We start from the raw sequence: 25,356 nt of genomic DNA, 5'->3' as shown, positions 1-25,356 counted from the left end.
TTCAATTGCTTTAAATTAGTAACAGAAGGGCACGAAGACAAGCAAAACTGCACAATTACAGGTTCCCATTGAACAGGCTCTGATTTCAGGCCCTGGCTACATTTTAAAGAGCTGAATCGTGGAAAGAAACAAAGGAGACAGTCAAGAACAGGAAAGTCAGTGTTTTTAAGTTTTTTTTAATTATTTTCTTCCTGCCAGGATTTGAACCTCCAGTAGAAAAAAACAATAAATACAATTGTTAGCCAACCACCTAAACTTTCCAGCACGATGCCAATATTGCACAGGCTTGGAGGCCTTGAAACTTCAAAGGCAAGGAGAACTCAGAACAGGAAAAAGTTCATCGTCTACAGGACTTGCTTGGGTTTTAGTGCTCAAGAGTATACAACCTTGGACTCTAAGGGACCTTTACACTATATGAAAGAGTGCAGGAGAGAGAGAGAGACAGCATAAGCTGTGTCCAGGAGCCATCATATGGCAAACTTCTCTCTTTCATACAGTAGCCCTGCAAGATTCACTGATCATCCAGTTAGTAAAACAGACTAACGTTAGAACTGACTGTGTCCCCCAAATCTCATGGATTTTTTGCCTGATAGAGAAGCCCCCCTTTCCGCACTGTGCACCACTGGCAAAGCCTGGCCCTCAGTGGTTGTGTGGCCGACCTCGTCCTCTACCACGACCTGCAGGAGGGCCATCTACTGTGGAGCGGGGATTCTTGATGGTTTCATCCACAGACACAATGAGGCACGCCGCCTCCGATGCTGCGGTCAGGGCATTGATGCGCACGACGGCTGGCTCCCACACAAAAGCCTCAAAGTTGTCAGCGATGTCTTCATTGTTCACATCTACACCGTACCACGTCCCACCCTGAGGACAGACAGAAAACATTCACTGTAAATGGAAGCCACACTAGACCATAAGGAGAATGGACCTCCTAAAGAGAAGGGCTGTTCTACTTGCTCAGGGTAAAATCCTATAATAATAATAATAACTAGGTATTTATATACCGCCTTTCTGGTCATCAGATTACTCCTCTGACTTTATTCAAGGCGGTTTACATAGGCAGGCATTTCTAAAGCCCTCAAGGGTATTTTGACAAACATAGAGGTTCTCTCTTTCAAGAACAAACCAGATTTCAGATGGATCTTCCTGGTTTGGTCTCACTTCTGGCCTCCAGTTCCCCCAGGCAGGCTGACAAGCAGCTCCATCTCTCACATGGAGGGCAGCCAAGATGCTTCTTGCTCACACCAAGAGCAGGTGGAATCACTCAGCTGGGCTTGTCAGCTGCTTCAAGGTCTCGCCATTCTCAGCCGTTCAGGGAGCTGCCAGTGTCCTCGAACTGGCGAACTTCTGATGTTATCTTCGGGCTAACAGAGGCTCTATCCTCTAGACCAGACCTCCTGCCCCTATCTGGGCAGCATCTCATCTCCCAAATGGCTGGCCAGCCAGGTGCCTCAAGGAAGGCATACTGGCCAAGGCTTCATACTGGCCTTGCTTTCAACAACTTTTCCAGCAACTGGCATGCTTCCACGGAACACGGAGACCCTTCCATGGATAATAGTTTTGGATGAAATTGATAATCAACATCAGGCTTGCAGACAGCTAGGATTACAAGCCCAGTTACAGCACCAGGAAGTTTTCATCTTCAAGTTACACTGAAAGACAGCAACTGAGGCCAACTCTCAAGTGAAATTTCTCTTTTGTACAATGACTTAGGAACAAAGGTTGAACATTACCCTTGCGAGGTCTGTGTAACTGCCTGGTGTTGCAAGCAGGGTCCAGATTCCTGTTAAGAACCTGAGACAGCAACTTGCCTTAGGCTACTATACATGACATAGCAGAGCAGGATTTGAGTCCCATTTCTTACCCCTTTTTCCACATGACGGGATTATAAGCTTCCAATCACGGTTAGCAACAAACCTCAGGCTGTGGATGCGTCAAAGCCCAGCAAACTATTGTTTAGCCCACCAACCAGAATTGCAAGTCAGGATCATTTATGGCTTGTTACCCTGGTTTAAGGGCAAATTATAGTTTGTGAAAGCCAATTTGCTGCATTCAGATACCGCTTCAAACTTACGGTTTGCCACCAACCAAAATTGGAAGCTCATCTTCTTCTCTCAGACATGGTAAAAGTAAAGGCTGCTCACACGTGCAAGGTTAAACCATGGTGCAATGTTATGTCTGAACACAGTTGCCCTGCCCCCACTTACTCTGTTCTATCGACCTGGCTATCAAGACATCTGCGTGCATGAATGCGGACTCTCTCTTACTAGGCCTTCTGCAAAGCCTGAGACACCAGCAATTGTTGTAGAAGGGAAAACAGTATCATTCCCACACAGACAGTAGCCACAGAACTCCAGCAAAGGTGCAGATGAATCAACCTGCCACGTGCCTGAAAAGCCACTCACGTGTAGGGTGCTACTCCACCAGACCTGTAAGTTGCATTGTTCAAGTTCCTGCGTCCCTGCCAAGGGAACTCACCTGTGCATGCTTGGCACGAAGCTTGTTGAGGATGTTGGTGGCGTCAAAGCCAGCATTGTCACAGAGCTGACGTGGAATGATCTCCAATGCTTTGGCATATGCCCCAATCAGCAACTGCTGCTTGCCTGGAATGGTCCTAGAGTAATCACGAAGGTACTTGGAAATCTCCATCTCAATTGCTCCTCCACCAGCAACAACAGAATCATTCTGAAATAGCCAGGAGAAAAGATCATTCCTTCTTGAAAGGCTACGAGTGCAGCAGGTCTAATGTATACCATTCACGAGGAAGTCAGTGGCAGTTTGCCCAGCACAGATCTGCCTCACGGCACTTGGAAGAGAACGACTGAATCTCTGTCAAGTTCACAAACGCCAATGCCAACCACCAGCTTGCTGGCAAGGACAACAGGCACAGCTGCTACATAATCCACACTCACATTTTCAGAATCTGATGCTAAAGAATTCTGAATTCCGTGCAAAGAACAAGATATGCAAAGCTGGCATCCCCTATACTAATTGTGGGGGGTTGTGCAGAATGGGGAGATATGCAGAAACTGGGAAGGGAAAGATGGGCATATGGCAGGAAGTTGCCAAAACTCCCTACATCGCTTATGATGGTAAGGATTGTGCACATGAAGCAAAGAATACCTAAGGTGTCTGGACCACTGGATGACAAGCAGGGAGAATGCAGCTTTCCTAGGAGTTCAGCTTCCATGGAACATGCTTTGGGCTCCAAAAGACTGAAGACCATCAGCTACATCTCAGGCAACAAAGTAAAGCGCATATGCGCTGGTTTAAGAGAACTCCAGCAGCATCAGGCCCTACAGGCTGCCAAGATTCACTTCACCCATATATGGTGACCGATCCAGGCTTCCTGCCAGCATGACATCCAACAGGACGGGCGTTGGATGCCTGCCTCATTTCACCTTTTTAAACAATCATTTCCAAATGACTGGAAATGATCAGCCAGAGAAGTTCATTGACAAAATGACCCCGTTCCTTAGAGAAGGAGCCGAGAGAACAGGCTACAGCCCTGCTTGACTTCAGCCCATCATCCCTTGATGTATCAGAATAATCATAAAAGCAAACTTAGTTTCTGTTAGTCCAACATCCAGTCCTCCCAGTGAAGTTCTGCTTTGCTGTTAGATCTCCCCCCACCCCCTGTTTTGTCTTGGTATGATTTTGCAAGTGACAGAAGGACGGAACTGCTGGGATGAAGCAAACAAACCCTTCCTCCTTTCATCCAAGAGAGGCTCCTGGACACTGAACATTCTATAGATGGAGATGAATCCAAGCCAGAAAAAAGTAGGTCTTTTGGGAAACTTCCACTTCTTTTGTTTCAAGGAAAGGTGTTAACTTTATAGGGGAGGGGGAAGAGCCTTCAAAGTATGGGAGCAGCTCTTAGTAAGGGCTCAAAGAGGGAAGTTGGGTTCGACTGGACTGCAATGTCCCATACAGCTTCCTTGCGCCCCTCCTCTGATCACCTGCCTTCTTTCCCAGCCCCATAATCTGGCTACTAACATTCCCAATTCTCCTTAACAAAAATCCCAGAATTCTTCAAAAACCTGAATGCCAAAAAGTCCAAGAAACATGAATACAAGAAGCAAGACACTAAGAGCCTTCCTAGAACTGCTGGGGGAAGCAAAGACAATGCGGTGAATCAAAGAGCTCTTCTAATTTCCCAGCTCTAACAAGGAAGAGAACCAGAATCTTCCAGTGCACAGAAGCTGCCCTGCCAGCGGCAAGTCTCAGTACAGGGGCAAGAGACAGCCCACCTAAAGATGCCAAACAATGCAATCCGCACCTTGATAGCTCTCCTGACGATCATGATGGCATCATGGAGAGAGCGCTCCGTCTCTTCTATGAACTGCTCTGCTCCACCCCGCAGGATTATTGTGCAGGTCTTGGCCTTTGGGCAGCCTGTGAAAAAGTTGTATCTGACCGAGAGAGAGAGAGAGAGAGAGAGGACAGACTTAGTACATGTGAAGGATGGAATGTGACAACGCCTTCCAAAAAGATTCAGTAGTTAACCCCTGCTAATTGGGTAAGAGGCACTTTTCAAGTGGGTGCTCCTTTTTTTAGCAGGGGGAGAGTAACTGGCCCACCTCACCCCAGCAGGGTCTGTTCTAGTGGCTGTCTGCTGGTATTCTTTTGCATCTTTTTAGATTGTGAGCCCTTTTGGGACAGGGAGCCATTTAGTTATTTGATTTTCTCTGTAAACCGCTTTGTGAACTTTTAGTTGAAAAGCGGTATATAAATACTGTTAATAATAATAATAATAGTAGTAGTAGTAGTAGTAGTAGTAGTAGTAGTAGTAGTAGTTAGGGAGGGGAAAAATGTACAGGTAGTAGTGGATTAAACACAATTTACTATCTAATCCAAATGCCTCAGGTCAACCAAACCATTAAACCAAATAAACACACTTGCACCACTGAACTTTGCTAGAGTCTTACTTCCTCTTAAAGCCTGCTATGGAAGTCTTGTGGGAGGGAACACCAAGACAGGCTGGGAATGCACATGATACCAAGGAAACATCAGCAGGGGCTGGATAGCCACCTATCGGGGACTTAGTGGTGGACAGCCTGCACCAGCAGGGGTTGGACTCAATCTCCTCCATTCCTTCCAACTCAATGAATCTCAAATTCTACACTCGGTTCACTCGAGACACAAGCACAGCACATACTGATATCATGGCATGTTGTAGTCAGCTCTTCGCTGCAAAATGACTGGGCTTCAGTGGTGGATTATGCTGTACTCTAGAACACAATTCACCGCTGAAGCCCAGTCATCACAGAAAAATCAGTTTTCAAGAAGTACACATTACATTCAGGAATAATGGTCCGTACCACAGAATACCCACATTTTGCAAATCTCAAGGGACAGGGGCTCAAGCCTGCCTAAAAGTGTCCTGGATATACATGGGCTGGCTAGGAACACCAAGAAGGGAGGGAAGATTGCTCCACAAGCTTAGAGGCACTGTTCCCAAGGCACTCAAAACTGGCCCTGCCTGTACATTCTGAGGTTTTGCCAAGGCATGTCCTGTAGCGCCCCCCCACCCCCACCAAGAGCTGCTGGGTTTTCTGTTCAACAATGTAAATTAAGTCAACTGAGATGTAAGGCATTTGCAGGTTTTAAAAAAATAAAATTTCAGACACTAGCAGTGCGAAGGCAGGGAGAAAAACTGGAAAAGACCACCTGAAAAAAGCACAGCCAGCCCAAAGGGCTTCCCTGTTCCTCCAGCATTCCAGCCAGACTGCACTTACCTCTCCCCTCCAATCTGTGCTTCCTCAAAGAGCGCACAGCGCCCAAGGACATCATCCGTCAAGGCACTGGCACTAGTCTGGATGGAGCCACCACAGGCCTGTGTTGCATACATACAAGAGAACCGTTTCAGAACTACATAAATCAGGATTCAGAAGCCAAATCTAGTCCATCTGGTTATGCTTTTCCCAGCATTTTTAGTTATTAAAATTATTACAGAACATAGCACCACATCCCTGCCCTGCCACTCATTCCATTGCAGCATTTGCCCTTTAACAGCAGGTTACATGGCTCATTCAATGAGTGTACATTATCTTGTAATGATGTGGTCAGATAACAGCTACGTTCTGTTCAGACCAACTAGCCGCCACTTTTGCACAAACGGTTATTTTCAGTTGCTACTGGAATCTGACCAGGTTCTGCTATTTTTAAGGACAAGGCAATGGGTAAGAGGCAAACCACTCATCTGACTCTGGGGGGGCAGTTGTGCTTGCTGCCCCATCATTCTCCGCAGCTGGCAAACAAGTCTGGAACCCAGTGAGTCAGTTCACAAAATGAGCAAAGAGACTCACCTCCAAATTGGCCTTGAACCGCACAGTCATTTCATGGATTGTGCTCCAACTTTACCTTTTTAAAGTGTGTCGCACTAAAAAGTACACGACTCTACCTAGTTCAAATAAATCCAACTGAAAGAGTTACTCAGGAGAGGAAGCCCCATGTCTTCCTTCCCACATCACAACTGGTGCAGGTACAGAAACGCAAGCCAAAACCCCAGGATGGACCTCATATCGAAGCTATCATCTGGGCTCTGTTTCTGTGGACAACTGTCCCCTGTACACGCTTGAAGCTTTGACTTCACTACAGCATGCTTCCAAGCTTCAAAAATTTCCAGTTCAAACGCAGGAACAAAATCCAACAGGAGCGTTTCTTATACAAAAACCACCAGCACGAGCCCTGCACAAAACTCACCAGCTGGACCAAAACCTATTTTCCTTATTCTCATTCAAACAGCACAGGATGCAACAAGCAGGATCTAGCCCACAGGGAGCCTTACCATCATGGTCCTCTTGAGGTCCTCCTCAGGGACTCGGCCAGCACAAAACATGTCTCTGTCGGCAAAATACTGAGTAGCCACATCACCAATGGGAAGCTTGGAAAGCACAACTTTGGCTCCTGACTTGTGGAGCTTATCGAGTTTGTCGTACAAGATGTTCCACTCGGCATCCACAATAGCCTGGTAATCCTGCAAAGGGAGATTCAGGTGAGAAGCCCTCACTCGTTTTTTAGCAGAAGACCCAGAACGTTGTGTAAATGAACAACTACAGGTTTCCAAGAGTCCCTCAGTAGAGAGCAGAGTAACGTCTGTATGAACCCACTGGGAGAGACCATCCAGGGCTCTGGAGTTGGGTGTCACCAATATGCAGGTGACACTCTGCTTCTCTCTCCATCATCTAATCCCAGGGAGGTTGTCGATACCCTAGGGTGCTCCCTGGAGATGGGGCAGGGACTGGATGGGGGAGGGGATAACAAGCAGAAATTAAATCTGGACAAAATCAGCATCCTCTTAGTTCAATACTGGCATTGCCATTCTGCAGAACATTGTCCTGAATGGATGTGTGCTTCCTCTGCAGTAGCAGGCCTGCAGTTTAAATGCTCTCCAGGTGGTGGAAGAGGGGGTAAGAGGCATTTGCCCAGCTCCGGCTGGTGCCCCACCTGCAACACTATCCAAGTCAATCAGACCTAACCACAGTGGTCTCCGCACTGGGGACAGCAAGACTTGATCATTGCAATGCACTCTACATGTGGTAGCTCTTGAGGACCATCTGGAAATTGCAATTCATAAGGAATGCGGCAGCTTATGCGGTCAAGAGGGCAAAATGGCTAGAGTCTGTTGAGCTGCTGCTCCTGGTGCTGCACTGGCTGCAGATTCATTGCTGGTTGCAATTCCAAATGCAAATTTTGACCTTTAAAGCCTTTCCCGGTCTGGGGTCAGGGTATGCAATGGACTGCCTCCCCCATGCAACAACCCTGGGGTCATGTGGGAGAGCCCACCTGCATGTGCCGCCACCAGTGGAAGCTTGGCTAGCAGCAATGAGAGGGGTGGCTCCTGCTGTGGTAGTGCCACAGCTTTGGAATTCCCTTCCAATAGAGGGAAGAACTGCCTCCTCTCTGGTGACCTTCTAACAGGGGCTAGAGACCTCTCTCTTCAAAGTAGCCTTTCCTTTCAGTGTCATTACTGTGGTCACCTACTTTGGAACTCTCCCTTTGGCCCCATTCCAAAGGCTCTCCATCAGGAGACCCAAATTTAAAAGTAAAAGTCTCTCAAAATAAAAAACTCTTGGTCATTGCTATTTGACTACTGCCAACTCTCTTCCATCTGCTGTGTTACGTTTTAATTTTGTTTTTCAAGTTTTACATTTAAATTCCTGTGAGGAACTAAATCAATGACTTCTGAAGACAGGCTGAAGGAGTTGGGCATCTTTGTTTGAAGAGAGAGCTAAGAAGGGACAAGACATCCATCCATCCATTCATACTTGAGGGGCTGTGGTGGAAGATGGAGCGAATGGGTTCTCAGTGCTCTGGATGGCAGGACCAGGCCAGATGGGTTTAAATGACAGTTAAAGAGATTTTGATTGAATGTTAGGAAGAATTTCCTGACAATACAAACCATTTGGCAGTGGAATAGCCTGCCTCGGAAGGTGGAGGTATTTAAACAGAGGCTGGAGAGCCACCCATCAGGGACGTTGTAGCTGTGGACCCACTGCAATGGCTGGGAGTTGGTCCCTTTCAACTCTAATCTCTATGAGTCACACTGGACACTTTTTTTAAATTAAAAGGCAGAATATAAGTTTCTAAAAAACAGATCAACTGAGGCGGAATCACGCAACAGAAACTGTTCACGTCAGGCCCTCGGAGTCTGTGGTCCTGGAGTTCATGGCATAAGAAGCATAGGATTTTCATGACTTCCCCTACCAACTCTTACATGCAAATCCAGCCCTTACCTCCACCGTTTGGACTCGAACTTCGGCATTGTCTTTCTCAGCCTTGAGTTCCAGTTCAATGTTGAGCAAGGCTATTTTGGGTGACTCGTACTTTTTAGGCTGCATCTCAAAGCCAGCATACGAAAAGGTCTTCTTGAAGGCAACTCCTGCCACCAGCTGAGAATCCTGGGGGAAACAAGGTCATTTCAGCTGGATTGTGACAGAACTGCAAACCCACGTGACTTCAAACACCTGAAGGGCTGTCAAATGGAAGAAGAAGCCCATTTGTTCTCACCTGCTTCAGAGATCAAACTGCAAGAAAGGAGATTCCAGTTGGATATCAGGAAAAAATTCCTAACAGTAAGGACAGTTCAAGAGTGGAACTAATTACCAAGAGATGCTGTAGATTCTCCCTCACTGGAGATCTTCAGGCCTTATTAAATTGTGACCACTTCCGGAGGTAGTCTGTTAGTGGCAATGATGAGTCTTTCTGAAGACTTAAGGCTTAAGCACTGAAGACTTAACAATTTTACTGTAGCATAACCCTTTCAGGACTACACAAAATTAGGGCTTCCCTGGGCCTCCCAATGCCTTATAAGGCATTAAAAACATCACTTCTGATTTCTCCACGAAACCGGAAATTGCGTTTTCAACCTCCAAGCTCAATGTGAGCCTGGAAGAGGCTGATAACAAATGTCTGCAGCCCCTGCTGAGCAAAGAGGGGGTGAACACGGGAGAGCCCCAAGGACCCAATCCATGGATTCAGGATCTGTGGATACACCCCCCCCCCGTAAATCTTTTATGTAGTTAAAAAGGAACATTGATATTAAAAGCTAGTGTTTAATTTTAAGATATTCCAGTGTTAAATGTGGCAGAGCATACCAAAAGTGTGAGTTCAAAACAGGCCTGGGGTAGGGAGTCTGAGTGTGTCCCTCCTCTCTTTTAAGCCTGGGGCGAGGAGAAATCGGATCAAGATGCCACAAACTTACTTCCAAGGCTCCTCCCTGAACCTTCTTGATCCCAATCATTTTGATCAGCAGCAACTCATCCAGCATCATCACAGCGTCTACCACCATCCTGGCAAAGAAGTCCTTCTGCTGGGAGATCAGTTTGGAGCTCAGGGCTGTGGCTGCACACTTCTCCAACAGGCCTCTCAACTCTCTGCAGAAGGTCAAATGAAGCCACTTATACTTGACCACAGCCAATTATTCCACGAAGCTGAGAACGTCAGTGAACAGATGGCAGCTCTCTCTTTTACTTCATTACAAATGTAACAAACTACAATTTTTAAGGAGGGCTCAAGGGCTCTGTATCTCAAAGCTTCCAGTATTGGTCAGCTGCTAGACCTGCAAGCATCTCCACCACAAACAGGAACACAAGTGGTCACCACTGGCAAAGGCCACCCATGGCTCCATCTTGCTTGCGTACCAATTTTGTAACTGTAGGCTGACTCTGGAGCACGAGGACTAAGGCCAGAGATTCGCCCAGTGAATTGTTCACATTACAGAACCCAACACTGTTAAGTCATTCTAATTCGAATTTTTAAAGAATTAAATTTCACAGTTCCACAGTAACAGCAAACTATTAGTTTTTTTGTAATCACTAAGGTTCTGTGGCCGGAGTTACCACGTAAAGAAGGATTCATTTTTGAGTTCTAGTCTACAATCATGAAATCTGGATTCTATCCCAATGTTTCACCCTAACTCTACAGAGCTTTCCCAAGGGAATAAAATAAAACTGCAAAGTAGTTAGCTGACACTTAGAACTAGTGAGACTCACTTGAAGATACCCTGCTCCACTAAATACAGCAAATATTCCTGCCTAAAGCTCAAGAAACTCTAAGCTATTAAAAGCTGGCTGACTGGAAAAGACAAAACTTTTTTTAAAAAAAACAAACAAACAACAAAAACAACTCTTGCTCCTATCTTGGCAGCTAAATGGGGATAAGCTCTGCTGGTGGCTGGTTGTATTTGCCTTAGACACGTTGTTTCAAATGTCAAATGAAAAATACACAAACACACACATGCCCTGTAGTAGCAAGGAGAGTGTGTGTGAGTATCCCCCTTCTATCCAGTGGGGAACAGAAGATGCTGCAAACTTACTCCTGGTCTGTCTTCTTAACCGTGACGGCAATCTTCTGGATCTTATTTATAGCCTGCCAAAACAACACATCAGGGTTAGCACACAGGTCACAAAAATCAGGGTTAGCACACTGCATTCAAACCCTGCCAAGTTCATTTTCTGAGGCTGCTCCAGCCAGCATTCCAATCTGAATCCCTCACTATGAGCACTGATTGAAACATTCTTCTGGATCAACATGACTGAAAAAGGTGGACGCTGCACATATGCATGCTGCCCTGTGCCAGTATTCCCACAGCTTTTAGTACCCCTGCTAACTGGGTAAGAGGCACTTTTTCAAGCGGGTGCTCCTCTTTATAGCAGGGGGAGAGTAACTGGCCCACCTCACCCCAGCAGTGTCTTTTCTAGCGGCTGTCTGCTGGTGTCCTTTTTGCATCTTTTTAGATTGTGAGCCCCTTTGGGACAGGGAGCCATTTAGTTATTTGATTTTCTCTGTAAACCGCTTTGTGAACTTTTAGTTGAAAAGCAGTATATAAATACTGTTGTTATTATTATTATTATTATTATTATTATTATTATTATTATTATTAATAATAATAATAATAATAATAATAATAATAATAATAATAATGTCACCAAGAGCCAATACTGCTTGCTGCTAAGCAATCCAGAGGGCAGGTGGAATGATGCCCTCCAGAGTATTCATTCTACTGAGCCTTGTGTGGACAAAATGACCACAGGAGACAAGCCAGAAATCCCGCCTTGACAGGCACTCAACAACTCCACAGTGGCCACAGAGGCTTTTCTAGAGCCTCGGGAGAAAGGCCTCCTCAGCTCAAAACGTTAAGCAGTCCCAGCAAACTCTGTTTGCCACAAGCCCCCAATTTTGTTTGCTCAAATTGTATTTCTCCTTTCCAAAACTAGAACCATTCCAAAGTCTTGGCCTTCGCTCTTTTTATTCCCCAGCATTTCCCAGACACGTGCTGAACAGTGAGCCTGAACAGGCCAGGGCTCAGGGAAGCACGCCGGGGACTCTTACCAGTTGTGTAGCGGTGCGGAAGGCACGAATGATGATCTGGGGGTGCACCCCCTCTTCCACGTATGGCTTGATTTGCTTCAGAAACTCGGCAGCCAGGAGGGTGACAGAAGTGGTGCCATCACCAACCTGCAGAAGAAGAAGACTTAAGCACCAAGGCCCTCCCCCCCACGGCTGTATTTCTATTTCCCAGGTTCACTCCATGTGCAGTGACCCTATTTCAGTCCCACCTGTCCTTCCCGCTCCCTCTCACGCACCAACTCCCCACCCAATACCATGGGCACTACAAGTCCAATGTCAGAGGCAAATCTTGCTAGCTGGTTGCCAGGAGATCTCCGAATTACCACAAATCCTACCTACAGAGATATCCTGGGTAGTTATTCCAGACCCAGGAGAAGGCCCTCATTCAACAGCATTGTTCTTAGTGCCCAGCAACCCTGAATGGTCCAAAAGAATTCCCCAGTGCCAGCAAACAGCACCTCCGCTCCTCAACTCCATTCAGCACAGACATATGATTTCCACAAGAGGCCTGGAATTGCCTCCTAAAGCACAATGGCTCTCTAGTCATCTGGGCAGCCCTGTGGTGAGCTGGGCACATCAATCTCCCCAGCCCCCAGTGGCAACTCACTGGTCTCACATACAGAGGTATTTCAGATTCCAGTTATAGGCTACATAAGCTTAAAAAATATATATGCATGGAGAGCTGGGTAATGTTGGCACAGCTGCCCACCTCTGCATCCTGGGACTTGGCAATGTCCACTAGTGTCTTCGCAGCAGGGTGCACCACATCAAGAAGCTTCAAAATGGTGGCGCCATCATTAGAAATAGTCGCTTTGCCTGCAAAGATCAACAGGGACAAAGTTCGTGGGGAAAGAAAGCAGTCCTGTGAGATACAACTGCGACTCATTCAAGGTGGCAAAGCCAGAGTTCAAAACACAGGAGCCCTTGGATCAGACCAAAGCGCCATCTAGTCCAACACGATTTCCCATAGCAGGTGGGTGGATCTCCCAGATCCTGTGCTGAGCCTTGGAGCCCTCCACCACCTTAGTGTCCAGCCACAGGAAGCTAAACCAGGCAAGTATGCATTCAAAGACATTCTGGAGGGTGCTAGGATGTAGCCTTAAGAAGCCTCAGGGAAGGAAATTCAGTGGCAAGGGGCAGCTGCAAAGAACCCTGTGGTGTTATTACCACACCTTATGTAGGATACCCAGGGCTTATGTAGGACACATAGGGCTGGTTTTATAGATACTATTTCCCAGTACATAGGACTGGGAGGGGGAAATGATGTTTCAGTGGCAGCTAGAAATACCAGGGGATCCCCATATCCGCGGATTCAGATATCTGTGAATCAGGTCCATGCAGGCCCCCCTGCATGGCTTATCGTAAAACCAGAAGTTGCATTTTTTGCTTTATGGTCCATTCTGAGGCCTGCAGCGGCCACAGACGGTCATATGCAGCCTCCACGAGCCTCAGAAGACCCACTGGAGGTGAGGAGAACCCATGAGTGTGGAGGGCATCCCATGAAAGCACAGCATGCTCACCTCGGTCATCCACAATGAGCTTGTCCATGCCCCGGGGGCCAAGAGTGGTGCGGACAGCCTCAGCAATCACTTGGCAGGCATTGATATTACTGACAAGCTGGGGGGTTCCTTGGGAAGTGTCTGTGCCTTCCTTCAGCAGGATAACAGGTGTGGGCTGCAAGGAACATGAAACAGCAGTCAAAGGTTTGCCAAGGCTTAAGCAGCCAACATCTTGGACACACAAAAGACAGTTCTGCACAGAGTATCACAGCAGGGAAGAAGGCAGCAGCTGGAGAGGGGGCCTTCTGAATGCTGGGGCCTGCCTACAGAAGCCTCTCTCCAAAAGGCTTGCCTGGAATCAACTTCTGTGCCATTGGAACACAAATGAAGACCTGCTCATTTGCCAGTTCTTTACATGTATGTGATATTTGATACTGTGTTTAACTTTTCTGTTGTTTTTATGTGACTAGTATTTTATTCATTGTTTTATTATCATTTCGGCAAGCCTGGAAATACATGTATTGAAGGCTGGGGCATAAATGTATGTCTAAGCAAAGAAATTTCCTGCCACAAATATCTCAAAGCTCATTCTTCCCCATCTTAAGTTACCCCATCTGGTTAAACCCATTCTTTCCCATTTAAAAGTAATCTTTTATCTTCCCAAAAGGTAAGTTCTACAAGGTAGAGCTGGCTGAGAGACAGTAACTGTCTCTGCCTCACCCTGTGAGCTCATTAAGGCAGTGTTTCCCAAATTGTGGGTCAAGACCCAATTTTTGGTGTTTCATGAAACTGACAAGCAGAAAGCTGACCAGGAAAGTGTACTGAACTCTGTGGAAACTGAAACATAGCAGAACGTGCAAGCAGGCAAGTGTTCCTCAGTCCACTTCAAAGGGCAGGGGGCCACCCCTGGTAAAAAGGAAAAAACAAAGGCTTGAGCAGCTGGTAAAGCAACACTGTTATTTTGAGATTTGAAAAGCTACATGGGTTCCAACAGACCACCATTTTAAGAAGCGGGTCCTGGTGCTAAAACCAGTGTGTTAAGGCAGGGGTCTCCAAACCCCAGCCCAAGGGCCAGATGGGGCTGAGGCAAGCCTCTGGTCCCCCTTGGATCCCAGGCTCGCTTGACCACCCACAGCTTCCCCTGCCCTCAGAATGGCTAAAAATAACACTTCCTGGTTTTTCCAAAAGGCCTCCCAGGCCCTCAGAACATGATCTGGGTCCCTTTGGGGAGAAGGGCGGGATAGAAATAAAGTTTTATTATTATTTTTATTATTATCTGGACATTTCTTGTGATGTGCTGGTTCCAACTCATTTACTCCTGTGCATGTAAATAAGCTGCTTGTGGGGTGGGGAAATGGGAATCCATTTGAGTGTGGGCTTTATTTCTGTGGTGTGTGTTGGTGCTTGGAGAAATCCTGGGACTCTGAGCCCATTCATTCATTCAAGTTCCACCTCTAATGTTATTTAAATTTTATATTTAACGTTTATTTTCTTTCCCTTGACACCATACCAGATACTTGATGCGGCCCTCTGGCCGAAAGGTTTGGAGACCCCTGCGCTAAGGCAAAGAGGACCGTTTCAGTGCCACAATATTGGACTCACTGCAACTTCACAACAAGAAGCCACAAGGGCTACAACTCTATACACACTTATTAATGAATGCACACAGGATTGAGCCCTACAACTAGGGAGCACATGACAGCAACTCTGGATGCCCTTTGGATAAAGTGGGGCATAAAATTGTGAATGAATGAGTGAGTGACACTGCAGGGGCTCCAGTCTGCTAAGCCACCTCCAACCCATGCAATGGGGCGGGTGGCAGCTTCTCAGCCGGCAGGAAGGCAAGAACAACACCATCCCTGCAGTGCAGGACAGAAGCAGCACACCACAGCCTAGAAAAGGGCACTGGCCACAAGGAACCCAAAGGAGGCTGCACAAGGATAACTGGACAGGGAAACTACATGTCCCAGCGTACAGCGCGGCGGCCGCCTCGACAGTAAAAGGAGCCAGCTCTCAGTTACCTGCAAGCATGGACAGCCCTCGCCTCGCAGCCCTGGCCTGGCCTTCAATCCATTCCAGAACGGCCGTTCGCGACCGCCTCTCTATGGTAGTGGGAGGAGGCCTCCACGTACCTCCACAGCGGTTCGAAACTCCCGTAGTCCCCCCCCACCAATATCCCTCCCGCCTGGTGGAAGAGACTCCTGTGGGGCCAGAACGAGCCCACACAAGCGCCGCGAGTCCGTCCCTGGGCCGGATGGCCGTGGATGCGCCCACCTCCCCCGCGCAGCTCGGCTCACTCACCATCATCTTGCCGGCGCCCCTTTCAGCTAACGGCCCCTTCCCACAGTGCACCGCGCGCGCCCAGAAGCTTCCCGGCGCGGGCGGAGCAAAAGGAGCAGGAAGTGCTTGAAGAGCAATCGAGACGTTGCCGCCTGGAGATCGTTACAGAATCTATCAGCCCATCTGGCCTACCATAGAGGCGAAGGAGGTATTCGCCTGTCACGTGACCTGTTGGCCTCAGGCTCTTTCTTGCGGGTGCAGCTACACGGTGGAATACGGTAGTGGTGTGCTCAGTGCAGGAGGGTCAGAACACAAAGGCTTTTTTTCTGCAAAGACGATCTTAATATTAATTAATTAATTATTAAATTTATTAATTGTTCCAAGTTCTTTATTAAGTATTCTAAATTCTTATTAATTATTCCAAATTCTTTATTAGTTTATTGATTATTCCAAATGCTTCATTAATTATTCCAAATTCTTTATTAATTTATTGATTATTCCAAATTCTTGTCCTAAGCCTGATAATGCTATCCTAAAATAACATGCAGAAGCATAATCGTTTCTGTATTTAGTATATGTCTTTTTATGTAATTCTTTTTTCCCATTTATTATTACAGCATGTTAAGATATTATTATTGTAGTTTCTATTCTTTAATAAAGGTTTTAAAAAATCCTGTCTCTATGGAGTTATATATAATAGTTGTCATTGGGATTTTATATACACACACGCACTTAGGTCCCCATTTTTCTTATGCCCCCTGCTATTAGAAGCTTGTTGGTACAGCAAAAGAACCTTGCAGTGAGAGCCAGGTGATTGGTTGAAGCTCTTGCCAGTAGGCCTGGGCTCAGCCAAGGGGAGCGGCCAGGGAGGCGGGCCTCCCCTGATGACAGTGGCACTTGGAGGGCTGCTGCGCTGACCAGAGAGAGAGCCTGGAGCAAGTGGCAGGAGGTGGTGCAAGCCAGCAATGCTCCCTGCCTGGCCTGCCTGGCTGGGCTTCTTGCTGTGCCTTTGCTCAGCGGCTGACTGTGAGTATTTTGAGCTTCTCGGCATGCATTTTGCAATTGGACTGCTGGACCTTTAGGCTGGCAGCTGGCGTGACAACGACACAGGTGCACATGCTCATAGCATGCTTAACACGTGTCCCCCCTTTCTGACTGTCTGCAAGCAGCTTGCAGTTGTGCAAAAGAGACTCTTGGCTCCAGAGTAGCCTCTTTGCCTCTGTTCCTCTGTTCAGGTTCTGTGTCTTTTCCAGTGTGCGTAACTGCCAGGCTGGGTTGGGGTTAGCAAGAGTGGACTTATCAAGATCTCTTATCCCCTGGTGCTCTTAAGTGCTCTGGGGTGCATTTGTAATCACGTGGTGCTTCTCCCCCCCCCCCCCCAATGAGATTGCTGACACTCAGGCCACAAGGCTTACCCTGCCCATGAACAGCGAGCCTGCTCGTGGCTGGAGGTGATGGGCATCTCTAGCATGCCTAAATATATGTGCAGCGCTGGGCTGTGATCAGGACCCCTGAAAAACAGGCTTCCCAGTCCCATGGAGTGCTTTCCCATATGCCTATACCAGTGATTGTCAACCTTTTCCATCTCGCGGCACACTGGCAAGGCACAGCATCAGCTTTTTGGCAATTGACAAGGCACACTGTGCTGTCAGTGGGGCCTCACATCCCCCAATGGTCCTATTGATAAATGACCCTCTCCCAAATTCCTGCGGCACACCTGGGGACCATTCATTGCACATCAGTGTGCCACGGCACATCAGTGTGCCACGGCACAGTGGTTGAAAATGGCTGGCCTATACCCATGTATGCACAGTGCTGATGTACATTTGATGTGGTGCAGCAGAACCTGCGGGTTCTTGCTATGCAGGCTTTCATTGTAGATATACACCCAGCTCTGCTGTCTGCATAGGTCTGTAATTCATCTCCAGGCGGTGAAAAGCATCACCAGCTGATTTCTGCATACCAAGCTGCTGATTCAGACCCTAAAGCAGGCTAAGCTAGGTTTGGCTTGTTGTTTTTTTTTTTCCCCTGATCCATTGGCAGTTCTTTTGAATGTACAGTTATAAGACTTCTAATTGGTGTGTTGCTGTTTGTTCAAACAGAGGAGCAAGTATTCCACTAATCAACCCAAAGTGCAAAGGTGTAATCTTGTGTTGTGTAGCAGGAGCTGTTTGCAAGGCTGGCCCCACAGGTTTCCAGAACACTGTTCCAGAGCATGTGGTGTGTGGGTAGCAGTCTTCAGTCTATTTATAATGCTTAGGAATTTTTTTTTACTTCTGCTATTTGCAGCGTGGCAACAGCCAGTTGCATAGAACGTAGCCTGAAGCATTGACAAGGCAAATAGCTTCAGTTCTTCTTCCTGTTATACAGTTATGGGTCAGCTGAAATCTGGAAGTAATCCACAAATGATGGTAAAATAGTCAATGTGAGGGGGGTGGGAGAGAAGTGTGCATGTGTGTGTGAAATCTCCAATTATCATTTTTACAGCATTAATAGTATTAATAAATTGCTTTTTGTTTGTTTTATTCTGGGACATTGAAAGCACCTAGCTTATATCCAGGACTGGGTTTAGGGGCAGGCGCTCCTATTGTATTGTATCTAATGTATTGCATTAGAAGGCTAGACTAGATGAATTTTTTTTTTTAATGAATGAATACAGATTTCCAGGTCCATGTGGGCCAGTTCATCATTTTATCTGACAGGATAACTCACATGTGTAGATTGTGCATTGAGGTCATGCAAGGTGCATTAAAATAATGAGTTATTCAAAAGTTAAACAAATGGAGAGAAGTAAGAAAGATGCTCTTTGCATGTGGCGCTATTTGATCTACAGCCTGCCCTGGTTATTAACCCAATTATGATGGCCCCCATGCTGTAGGTGAGAGGAGAATGTACCAATTCATAGTCAGACCGTTCTGTCACTAGCTATGATGGCAGTATACTTCTGAATGCCCATTGTTAGAGGCAAACAACAGAGAAGTTCCACTGTCTTCATATCTCCCTGTTTTGGGGCTTCCATGAAGCACCTGACTGGCCACTGTTAGAAACAGGATGCTGGGTGGACCCACCATGAGATTTTCCCTCTTGGGTTCTTGCATGGAAAGAATTGTGCCTTAACTCAAAACAGCTGCCTTGTGAGATGCAGGCCCACAAAACTTGCAGTCTGCCAAAGTGAGTCCAGTCCACTAGCCATAAAGAACTACCTGCCCAGAGTCCGATAAGCTTACTAGTCTTGCTGTTGACCAAAGAGTGGAAGAACAGAGTGTTGTCCATGTTGGGATGTGGCTGGTATCTCAGCTGCTTTGGTTACTTAGCAGTTAATTGACAGTATTGACCAGTAAATTGACCGGTATGTAGGAGGAGCCACCAGGATTGGTCACCAGGGGCGACTCTATCTAAAGAATTATGCTACCACCACTTGTCCATGTATTGCATTAGAAAAGCCTGCAGGATCAGACCCAAGGGAGCCATGCTTTCCAACACTTTATCTCACAGTGGCCCACTAGTCGCTTCTGGGAAGCCCACAAACAGGAGGTGAAGGCATCCCCTTCTCCCGCCATTCGTCCCCTGCAGCTGATGACTTGTTGAGTGGTAACATGACCCTCCTCACAGCAGGAGGGTCAAATCTACTTTGCGCAAATGGAGAAGTGGACGAAGCAGTGGAAATTCTCGCTCCTACCATCCTGGATCTGCTCTGGGATGGTCCCAGACTGGATGTTTAAGTAGTGATCCCACCACATGTCCAAAATGCAGGCAATTGTCATTTGTACACCTGATCCATGACTTCAGGAAAGCATTTCATCCAACTGTTAAATGCTTTCAGGTTTCCCAGGCAACTGACTCGGGATGTGACTAGAAAGGATAATTATACTGCAGAAATACAGTGGCTCAGGCTAGTCTGTTGTGTAAAAATCAGGGTATGTAGGAAGAAAAGGAGGGCATGATTCTGCTAGAGGCTGAAACCAATTTACCACTCCTTCCCTGCCAAGCAGTGCTAGTCATGTGAGGGGGTAGGGGTCTCCCATACAATTCTCAGTTGCTCACCAAACTATAATTTCTAGTTCTCTTTGCTAGAAGATGAACAGGAGCTCTGCAAGAGCACAACCACTGGAGAATTTTCTCACGGAAACGGAACAAAACAAACCTTTGAGACCCTCTGCTAAACCTAGGACCATGTTCCACTCTGTGCAGAAGGCCCATGGGATTTATTCTCCCCTCTCTGCTTTCTTGACTGGCAGGTTTACGCATCCAAGAGTACCTCTATTTCCAGGTTCTGAGCCCCGGGGACATCCGCTACATCTTTGCTGCCACACCAGCCAAGGATTTTGGGGGAGTGTTTGTAAGTATGAGAACCAGCCCTTCTGAGTCTCTTTATGTGCCCCTCTGGATTCAGTGTAGGTGTGCAGGGCAGTATTTGGGGAACTTAGAACAACAAATGGCATTGTAGGACTTGAAGAGTGACCACGGGGGGGGGGGGGCGAGGAAGCATTTTAATTTTGATGCACTGTTGTCACTGATGAGGGGGCAACAGGCATCTCTCAGCACCTGGAACATGAGTCACATACCAGGGTAGTGGTTGTGGGGGGCAGGCTAAAGCCAGATTTGCCCAGATGGCCTATGGGTGAAGAGGGATGAAACTGGTGTTGGAGTTTATCTCCTAAGAGGGAATTGGGTGCTTTATTTCAAGATACTGAAGTCGCCTAGGACCTAAACAGCTTGCCCCCAGTAATACTTCTGCTTCTGTAAATTAAGAGAGGACTACATTTACTTTTGATGGTGTGGTGATCAAGTGCTGCAAATGCACTAGCACAGCTGAGCATGGCAGGGCTTCTCTTGGCTTGGCTACATTTCTACTGGCTTAGTATTGTGGGATGAAATACTTTGGAGCCTTCCAAACTTGGTGGTAATTTTGCCCCCTATTCCCTGGTGCATAAAAACAAAACAAAACCCTGTTTTTTTGTGAGTCTTCTCTTAGCTGGGATATTTGCATAATGTCTGATGTGGAGGCATCTGAGAGTGAATTTATAAGTTCAAAGGTGGGTGGTTTCCTGTTTCTCTGTTCTTTGGGGGGGGGGTTTAGATTCTGCTCCATTTCAGACTTATTGGTGCGACTGCGGCTAAAATGGCTGCAGCTTCTCCAAATTTTTCTCACCCCCTCCCGTTTTGTGATGTCTTTGTTCCCTTGTTTAAAAATAGCCCCTGGTGTGGATCCAGCTCCAGATCTTTATGCTGCCCCCCCCCCCAACAAAAGATCTACAGTTCTTCCACCTCACACAAATACTGGAGAGTTGCTCCTTCACAGTGGAAGAATATTTTGATTTTTTGATCCCATGCAAGTCCTCATCTGCAGCTTCTTTCTTGCATTCACAATTGCCAGCTGGAGCACAAATTCTCACGCATTTTAAAAATTCTTGAGAGTGCGTTAGTAGCTCTGACAAGAGGAGGATTTGAACCTGCATAGGGAATAGTCAACCCATTTAAAGGCCAGACTGTAATTGACCAGCCCTATGGGGGGAGGGCAGGGCAATTTTCTTTCTTCACAGAAATAGGATGCCTGCTTTATCTTTTCCTGGTCTCTGGCTGTGGCAGAGTCCATGACTTGGAGATGGTTGGTTGGCAACCTTCAGTCTCGAAAGACTACGGTATAAGCCTACAGCACCTGGTATTCCCAAGTGGTCTCCCATCCAAGCACTAACCAGACCTGACCCTGCTTACCTTCTGAGATCAGACGACTTCGGGCATGTGCAGGGTACCCTAGAGATGACCCAACACCAGCAGTGTGGGTGAGGCTGAGGATCTAGGCCAGCATTGGCAGCCTATAGCTGGAGACCATTGGCCCCTCCTACCATCTGATCCCTGAGGATCATACTTTTAATACCACCAGTGGCCACCTACAGTTGTGGTGCTACGGGAGAGTGAGCTCCTGGCATGCTCCTGCAGTGGGGTGCACGGTCAGACACCTGGTTCCTCCTGCCAGAGTTTCCAGCTTGGCTTTGCAGGTGGCCTGTTGAAATGGTTCAGAGTTTCTAGCTTTGCAACAGGGGGGAGAAGCTCAGACCCTCTCTCTGACACTGCCATATCTGGTAATGACTTCTGGCTTGTCATTCTTGTTTTTTGGGGAGACAGGTGTTTATGTGCTTGTCTTCATTCCCTCGCTCTCTCTGTCTCTCTTTCCAAGGACACAAGATATGAGCAGATTTACCTGGTGCCAGCAGACCCTCCAGAGGCTTGTGGGGCATTAAACAATGGCGTTTTCATTGAAGGTCAAATCGCCTTGGTGGAGCGTGGGTGAGTTTGTTTATGCAAGAATAGGTTGGAGCTCTATTCCGGTTCTGTTCCTGGCCCAATTCAAGGTGCTAGTTTTGACTTTTAAAGCCCTTTACAGCTCGGGTCCGGGGTATTTGAGGGACCGCCTCCTTCCCTACAATCCTGCCCGTGCTCTTAGATCATCTGGGGGGGCCCTTTTGACTGTGCCGCCACTAAGAGATGTGAGAGGGGCGGCGGCCAGGAAGAGGGCCTTCTTGGTGGTGGCCCCCGAACTGTGGAATACCCTTCCCTTAGAACTGAGAACTGCTCCCTCGTTGCTAATGTTTCGGCGTGGACTGAAGACCTTTTTATTTCAAAAAGCTTTTAATTGTTGGCAGGCTGACTGGCGTTCTTGCTTTTTATATGAAAATCCACGGGGTTTGTTTGTTTTTAAATTTTTTAATTATTGTAAATTGTTTTTTAATGTTGTATTTTTAAGGTGTTTGTAAGCCGCCTTGTGTGCCCGTTGGGTAAAAAGGCGGGGTATAAATTAATAAAATAATAAATAATAATAACAGCTCTCCTCCGGTGTGATGGCAGGTGAGGGTGGCCAGACTGCTGTGAATAGGGAGTGACTGGTGCTCACCTTGACAGCAGCCACTGCAGTCAATGAACACAGGAGTGGAACCTTGACTCAGATAGAAGAGACGTGAAACAGAAAAAAGCTGCCCTCATGATTAGTTCAGCCCTGAGCATCCACAACCCTTTCGTGCCTACACTTCAAAAGGGCCAAGCTTCACAGTGCATGATGGAAAACTGCCTTAGCCCTGATGAAGCCTGGGAACTGTTCTTTTCTCATCAGCAGTAATCCGTGGTGGGACCTAATCCTCAAAGTGTCTTTCTCTTTCTCACACACACACACCCAAGGTCAATTGCAGGTGATAAAAGGCCCACTTCTGCTTCACTTCTGGGTTAACCCTGACTTCCGAGCCTGTGTTCTGCTATGCCCGACCGAACAAACTGGCTTGTGCCATCTCTCCACAGAGGCTGCTCGTTCCTCTCCAAGACCCGGATTGTCCAAGAGCACGGGGGCCGTGCAGTGATCATAGCTGACAACGCTTATGACAATGACAGTTCCTACGTGGACATGATCCAGGACAGCACCAGGCGGACGGCAGACATCCCTGCCCTCTTCCTGCTTGGGAGAGACGGGTAGGTGGCTGAGAGCAGCAGCGGGGGCCACAGTGGGGAAGCACAGGATTAAAACCTTTTCTCTGTTGTGAATTTGCTAGCTGATGTTAGCAAGCCATGATCTGTACCCACAGGCACCCATCTGCAATACTGGGGGCGGGGGGAGGCCATAAGAGTGTATGCAAAATACTTGGCAATTAAGTAGTGCGTATCAAGTATCTAAAACACTGGGATTGAAGAGCTTAAACCTGGTTTGGTGGATCAGAAATGCTGTGTCTTGGTGCAGTCCTAAGAAATACCCTGCTGGATCAGGCCAAACTCTCATCCAGTCCAGGATCCCGTTTCCTACAGTGACTCCCCCCCCCAGCTGCCGTGGGAAGTCCACAAGCAGGAGAAAGACAAGCCTCTCTTCTGCCAGTGCTCCCCTGCAACAGGTATTCCAAAGCAGACTGCCATTGAACCCAGAGGTAGTGCTTAGCCGTCCTGACTGATAGACCTGGTCTCCATGAATGTGCCCAGTCCTACTGGAAAGCCATTTATGCAAGTGGCCATCACCACATCTTGTGGTAATTTCACAGGCTGTGTGCAATGTGGAGAAGTAAGGCTCTAGTTGTGTATGGGTAACACGTGTACGGGTCACAGGAATTACCGGGCTTTGGCGGAGGGGGGATTAAGAGTAGATCAGGCAAGACTGAAGTCGAGCCCACTCCATATCTAGACTAAAAACAGATGGGATAAAATGTCGGTGAGGGTAATGATTAAAGATAGTGCTGATTGCCGTATTTTATTAGCCCACAGTTTAGATGTTTGGTTTATTGAGAAGCAGAGTTTTTGCTAACTGCCCTTTGCTGCCCTCTTTCCAGGTACATGATCAGACGCTCCTTGGAGCAGTACGGGCTCCCTTGGGCCGTCATCTCCATCCCTGTGAATGTCACCGGCATCCCAACTTATGAACTCATGCAGCCTCCCTGGACCTTTTGGTAGCAAACAGCACATCAAGGGATGTTGACCAGGAGAAACTGGGTTGGTCTCGGTCTGGGCTCCACTGCGGCAATGTCGGCTCTGTCCTGCAAGGGTGCTTGATCAGTGTCTCCAAAAACCCAGCTGCACAGATCTCCTCCGAGCACAAGGAGCCCTGCTTCCCTGTTGTCGATCAAAGGAGCTGTCCCCAATGAGTTGGCCTAAGGGACTGTGTGGTCTAGTGCTGTCTGCTCTTATTTGTAGTGTATCTGCAGAGGGCCAGGTGTGGGTCCTTCCCAAACCTACTACTTTAAACTAGGGGACTGCTGAACCTCTGACCATCAGTGCAATGTATGTACTTCTCCCCCACCCCCACCCCCAGCCCTCTCAGGGACCAACTTTGCAGGGCTTTTGGGTTCTGGCTGGAATCTGTCAAGCCCCAGAGAGTAACAGGGTTAAATAATGCAGAAGGGAAGATTGTGCTTTATCCCTTGAGGTCTGCTTTCAGAAGACCACAAGCTCCAAAGAGCTTTCCTCTACACACAAAGGAACAATTTGGGCTCTATTTAGTCTGTGACACAAATCTCCCAAGCGTTACTCTCTGCCTGTGTGGTTGATGCTATCCCTTAACTAGTAGCAAAACAAAAACGCCACTTTTGAATTTCCTGAATTTTTCAAATAATGGCCATTCTACAATTCTGAGAAAACAAAGAAACTTGAGGGCCAAGAGGCAGCTTTTTCTTTCTTTTTAAAAATTAAAGTAAGCTGGGACTCTCAGGACTCCTCCTTCTGCATTAAATTGTGTGGCCCATAAAAGGTGGGTGTTACGGCACATAGGAGAGAGCCCGTGTGCACTGCCATCAGTATTTTACTGCTCGGAACTGACTACAGAAAAAGCAAAACGCTTTCTCGGCACAAAAAGGGGAAGAACAGTTGTGTTCTTTGTGCCACTTGAGGTACAGTCGGGAGGTGAAATTCTCCTGCGCAATCTTCTCTGAAATGAATGGGAGCTGCTCATAAACACAGTACAACCCTCATTCATCTCATGAAAGCTGGTGCAGGATAAATCCCTGCGTCGAGGGGGCTTGAGCCCAGCTGCAGCTCCACCCTGGCAAGAATTAATCAGGAACGTCTCACTATTTATAAATATATTAAGTCAAGCATATTAAGAGCCTCGATTGGTGTGTGCTTCCCATGTTTTTAATTACACTTTTAAAAAATTAAGAGCTTTTACGACTGCAGATGGAGACAAGGATCATACCTCATTTATATAGTTGTGTATGACCCTCAGGTGACTTTTAGGAATGTCTGAAAGTAGAGACCTGTA

General features: G+C 47.2%; 2 protein-coding genes across 2 annotated transcripts; one reads left to right on the top strand and one right to left on the bottom strand.

The window, feature by feature from the left end:
- Positions 1 to 442: 442 nt before the first annotated feature.
- Positions 443 to 15,726, bottom strand: CCT7 (chaperonin containing TCP1 subunit 7). Its single transcript, XM_066631950.1, has 12 exons — positions 15,654 to 15,726; positions 13,374 to 13,527; positions 12,563 to 12,669; positions 11,836 to 11,961; positions 10,820 to 10,872; positions 9,707 to 9,878; positions 8,739 to 8,903; positions 6,791 to 6,979; positions 5,739 to 5,836; positions 4,280 to 4,412; positions 2,479 to 2,685; positions 443 to 864 (listed from the first exon to the last, which is right to left on the bottom strand). The coding sequence occupies exons 1-12, from the start codon at positions 15,657 to 15,659 to the stop codon at positions 640 to 642; spliced, it is 1,635 nt and encodes a 544-aa protein (XP_066488047.1). The 5' UTR covers positions 15,660 to 15,726; the 3' UTR covers positions 443 to 639.
- An 808-nt stretch (positions 15,727 to 16,534) lies between these two features.
- PRADC1 (protease associated domain containing 1) lies at positions 16,535 to 24,189 on the top strand. The gene is made up of 5 exons (XM_066631951.1): positions 16,535 to 16,658; positions 19,871 to 19,971; positions 21,811 to 21,920; positions 22,923 to 23,090; positions 23,933 to 24,189. The coding sequence occupies exons 1-5, from the start codon at positions 16,598 to 16,600 to the stop codon at positions 24,051 to 24,053; spliced, it is 561 nt and encodes a 186-aa protein (XP_066488048.1). The 5' UTR covers positions 16,535 to 16,597; the 3' UTR covers positions 24,054 to 24,189.
- The last annotated feature ends 1,167 nt before the right edge of the window (positions 24,190 to 25,356 follow it).

Source organism: Tiliqua scincoides, chromosome 6, assembly GCF_035046505.1.
Source record: "Tiliqua scincoides isolate rTilSci1 chromosome 6, rTilSci1.hap2, whole genome shotgun sequence".
Classification (NCBI taxonomy): domain Eukaryota; kingdom Metazoa; phylum Chordata; class Lepidosauria; order Squamata; family Scincidae; genus Tiliqua; species Tiliqua scincoides.
Note: the sequence above shows the minus strand (reverse complement) of the source record. Positions and strands in the feature narration are given on the sequence as shown.

Coding starts and splice junctions, on each gene's coding strand:
- CCT7 (XM_066631950.1), bottom strand. Junction 9,879..10,819: donor GTTAAGAAGACAGACCAGGA/GTAAGTTTGCAG, acceptor GACCTTCTGCAG/AGAGTTGAGAGGCCTGTTGG. Junction 2,686..4,279: donor TCGTCAGGAGAGCTATCAAG/GTGCGGATTGCA, acceptor TGGCTATTTCAG/AATGATTCTGTTGTTGCTGG.
- PRADC1 (XM_066631951.1), top strand. CDS start 16,598: ATGCTCCCTGCCTGGCCTGCCTGGCTGGGCTTCTTGCTGTGCCTTTGC. Junction 16,659..19,870: donor CCTTTGCTCAGCGGCTGACT/GTGAGTATTTTG, acceptor CTTGACTGGCAG/GTTTACGCATCCAAGAGTAC. Junction 19,972..21,810: donor AGGATTTTGGGGGAGTGTTT/GTAAGTATGAGA, acceptor TCTCTTTCCAAG/GACACAAGATATGAGCAGAT.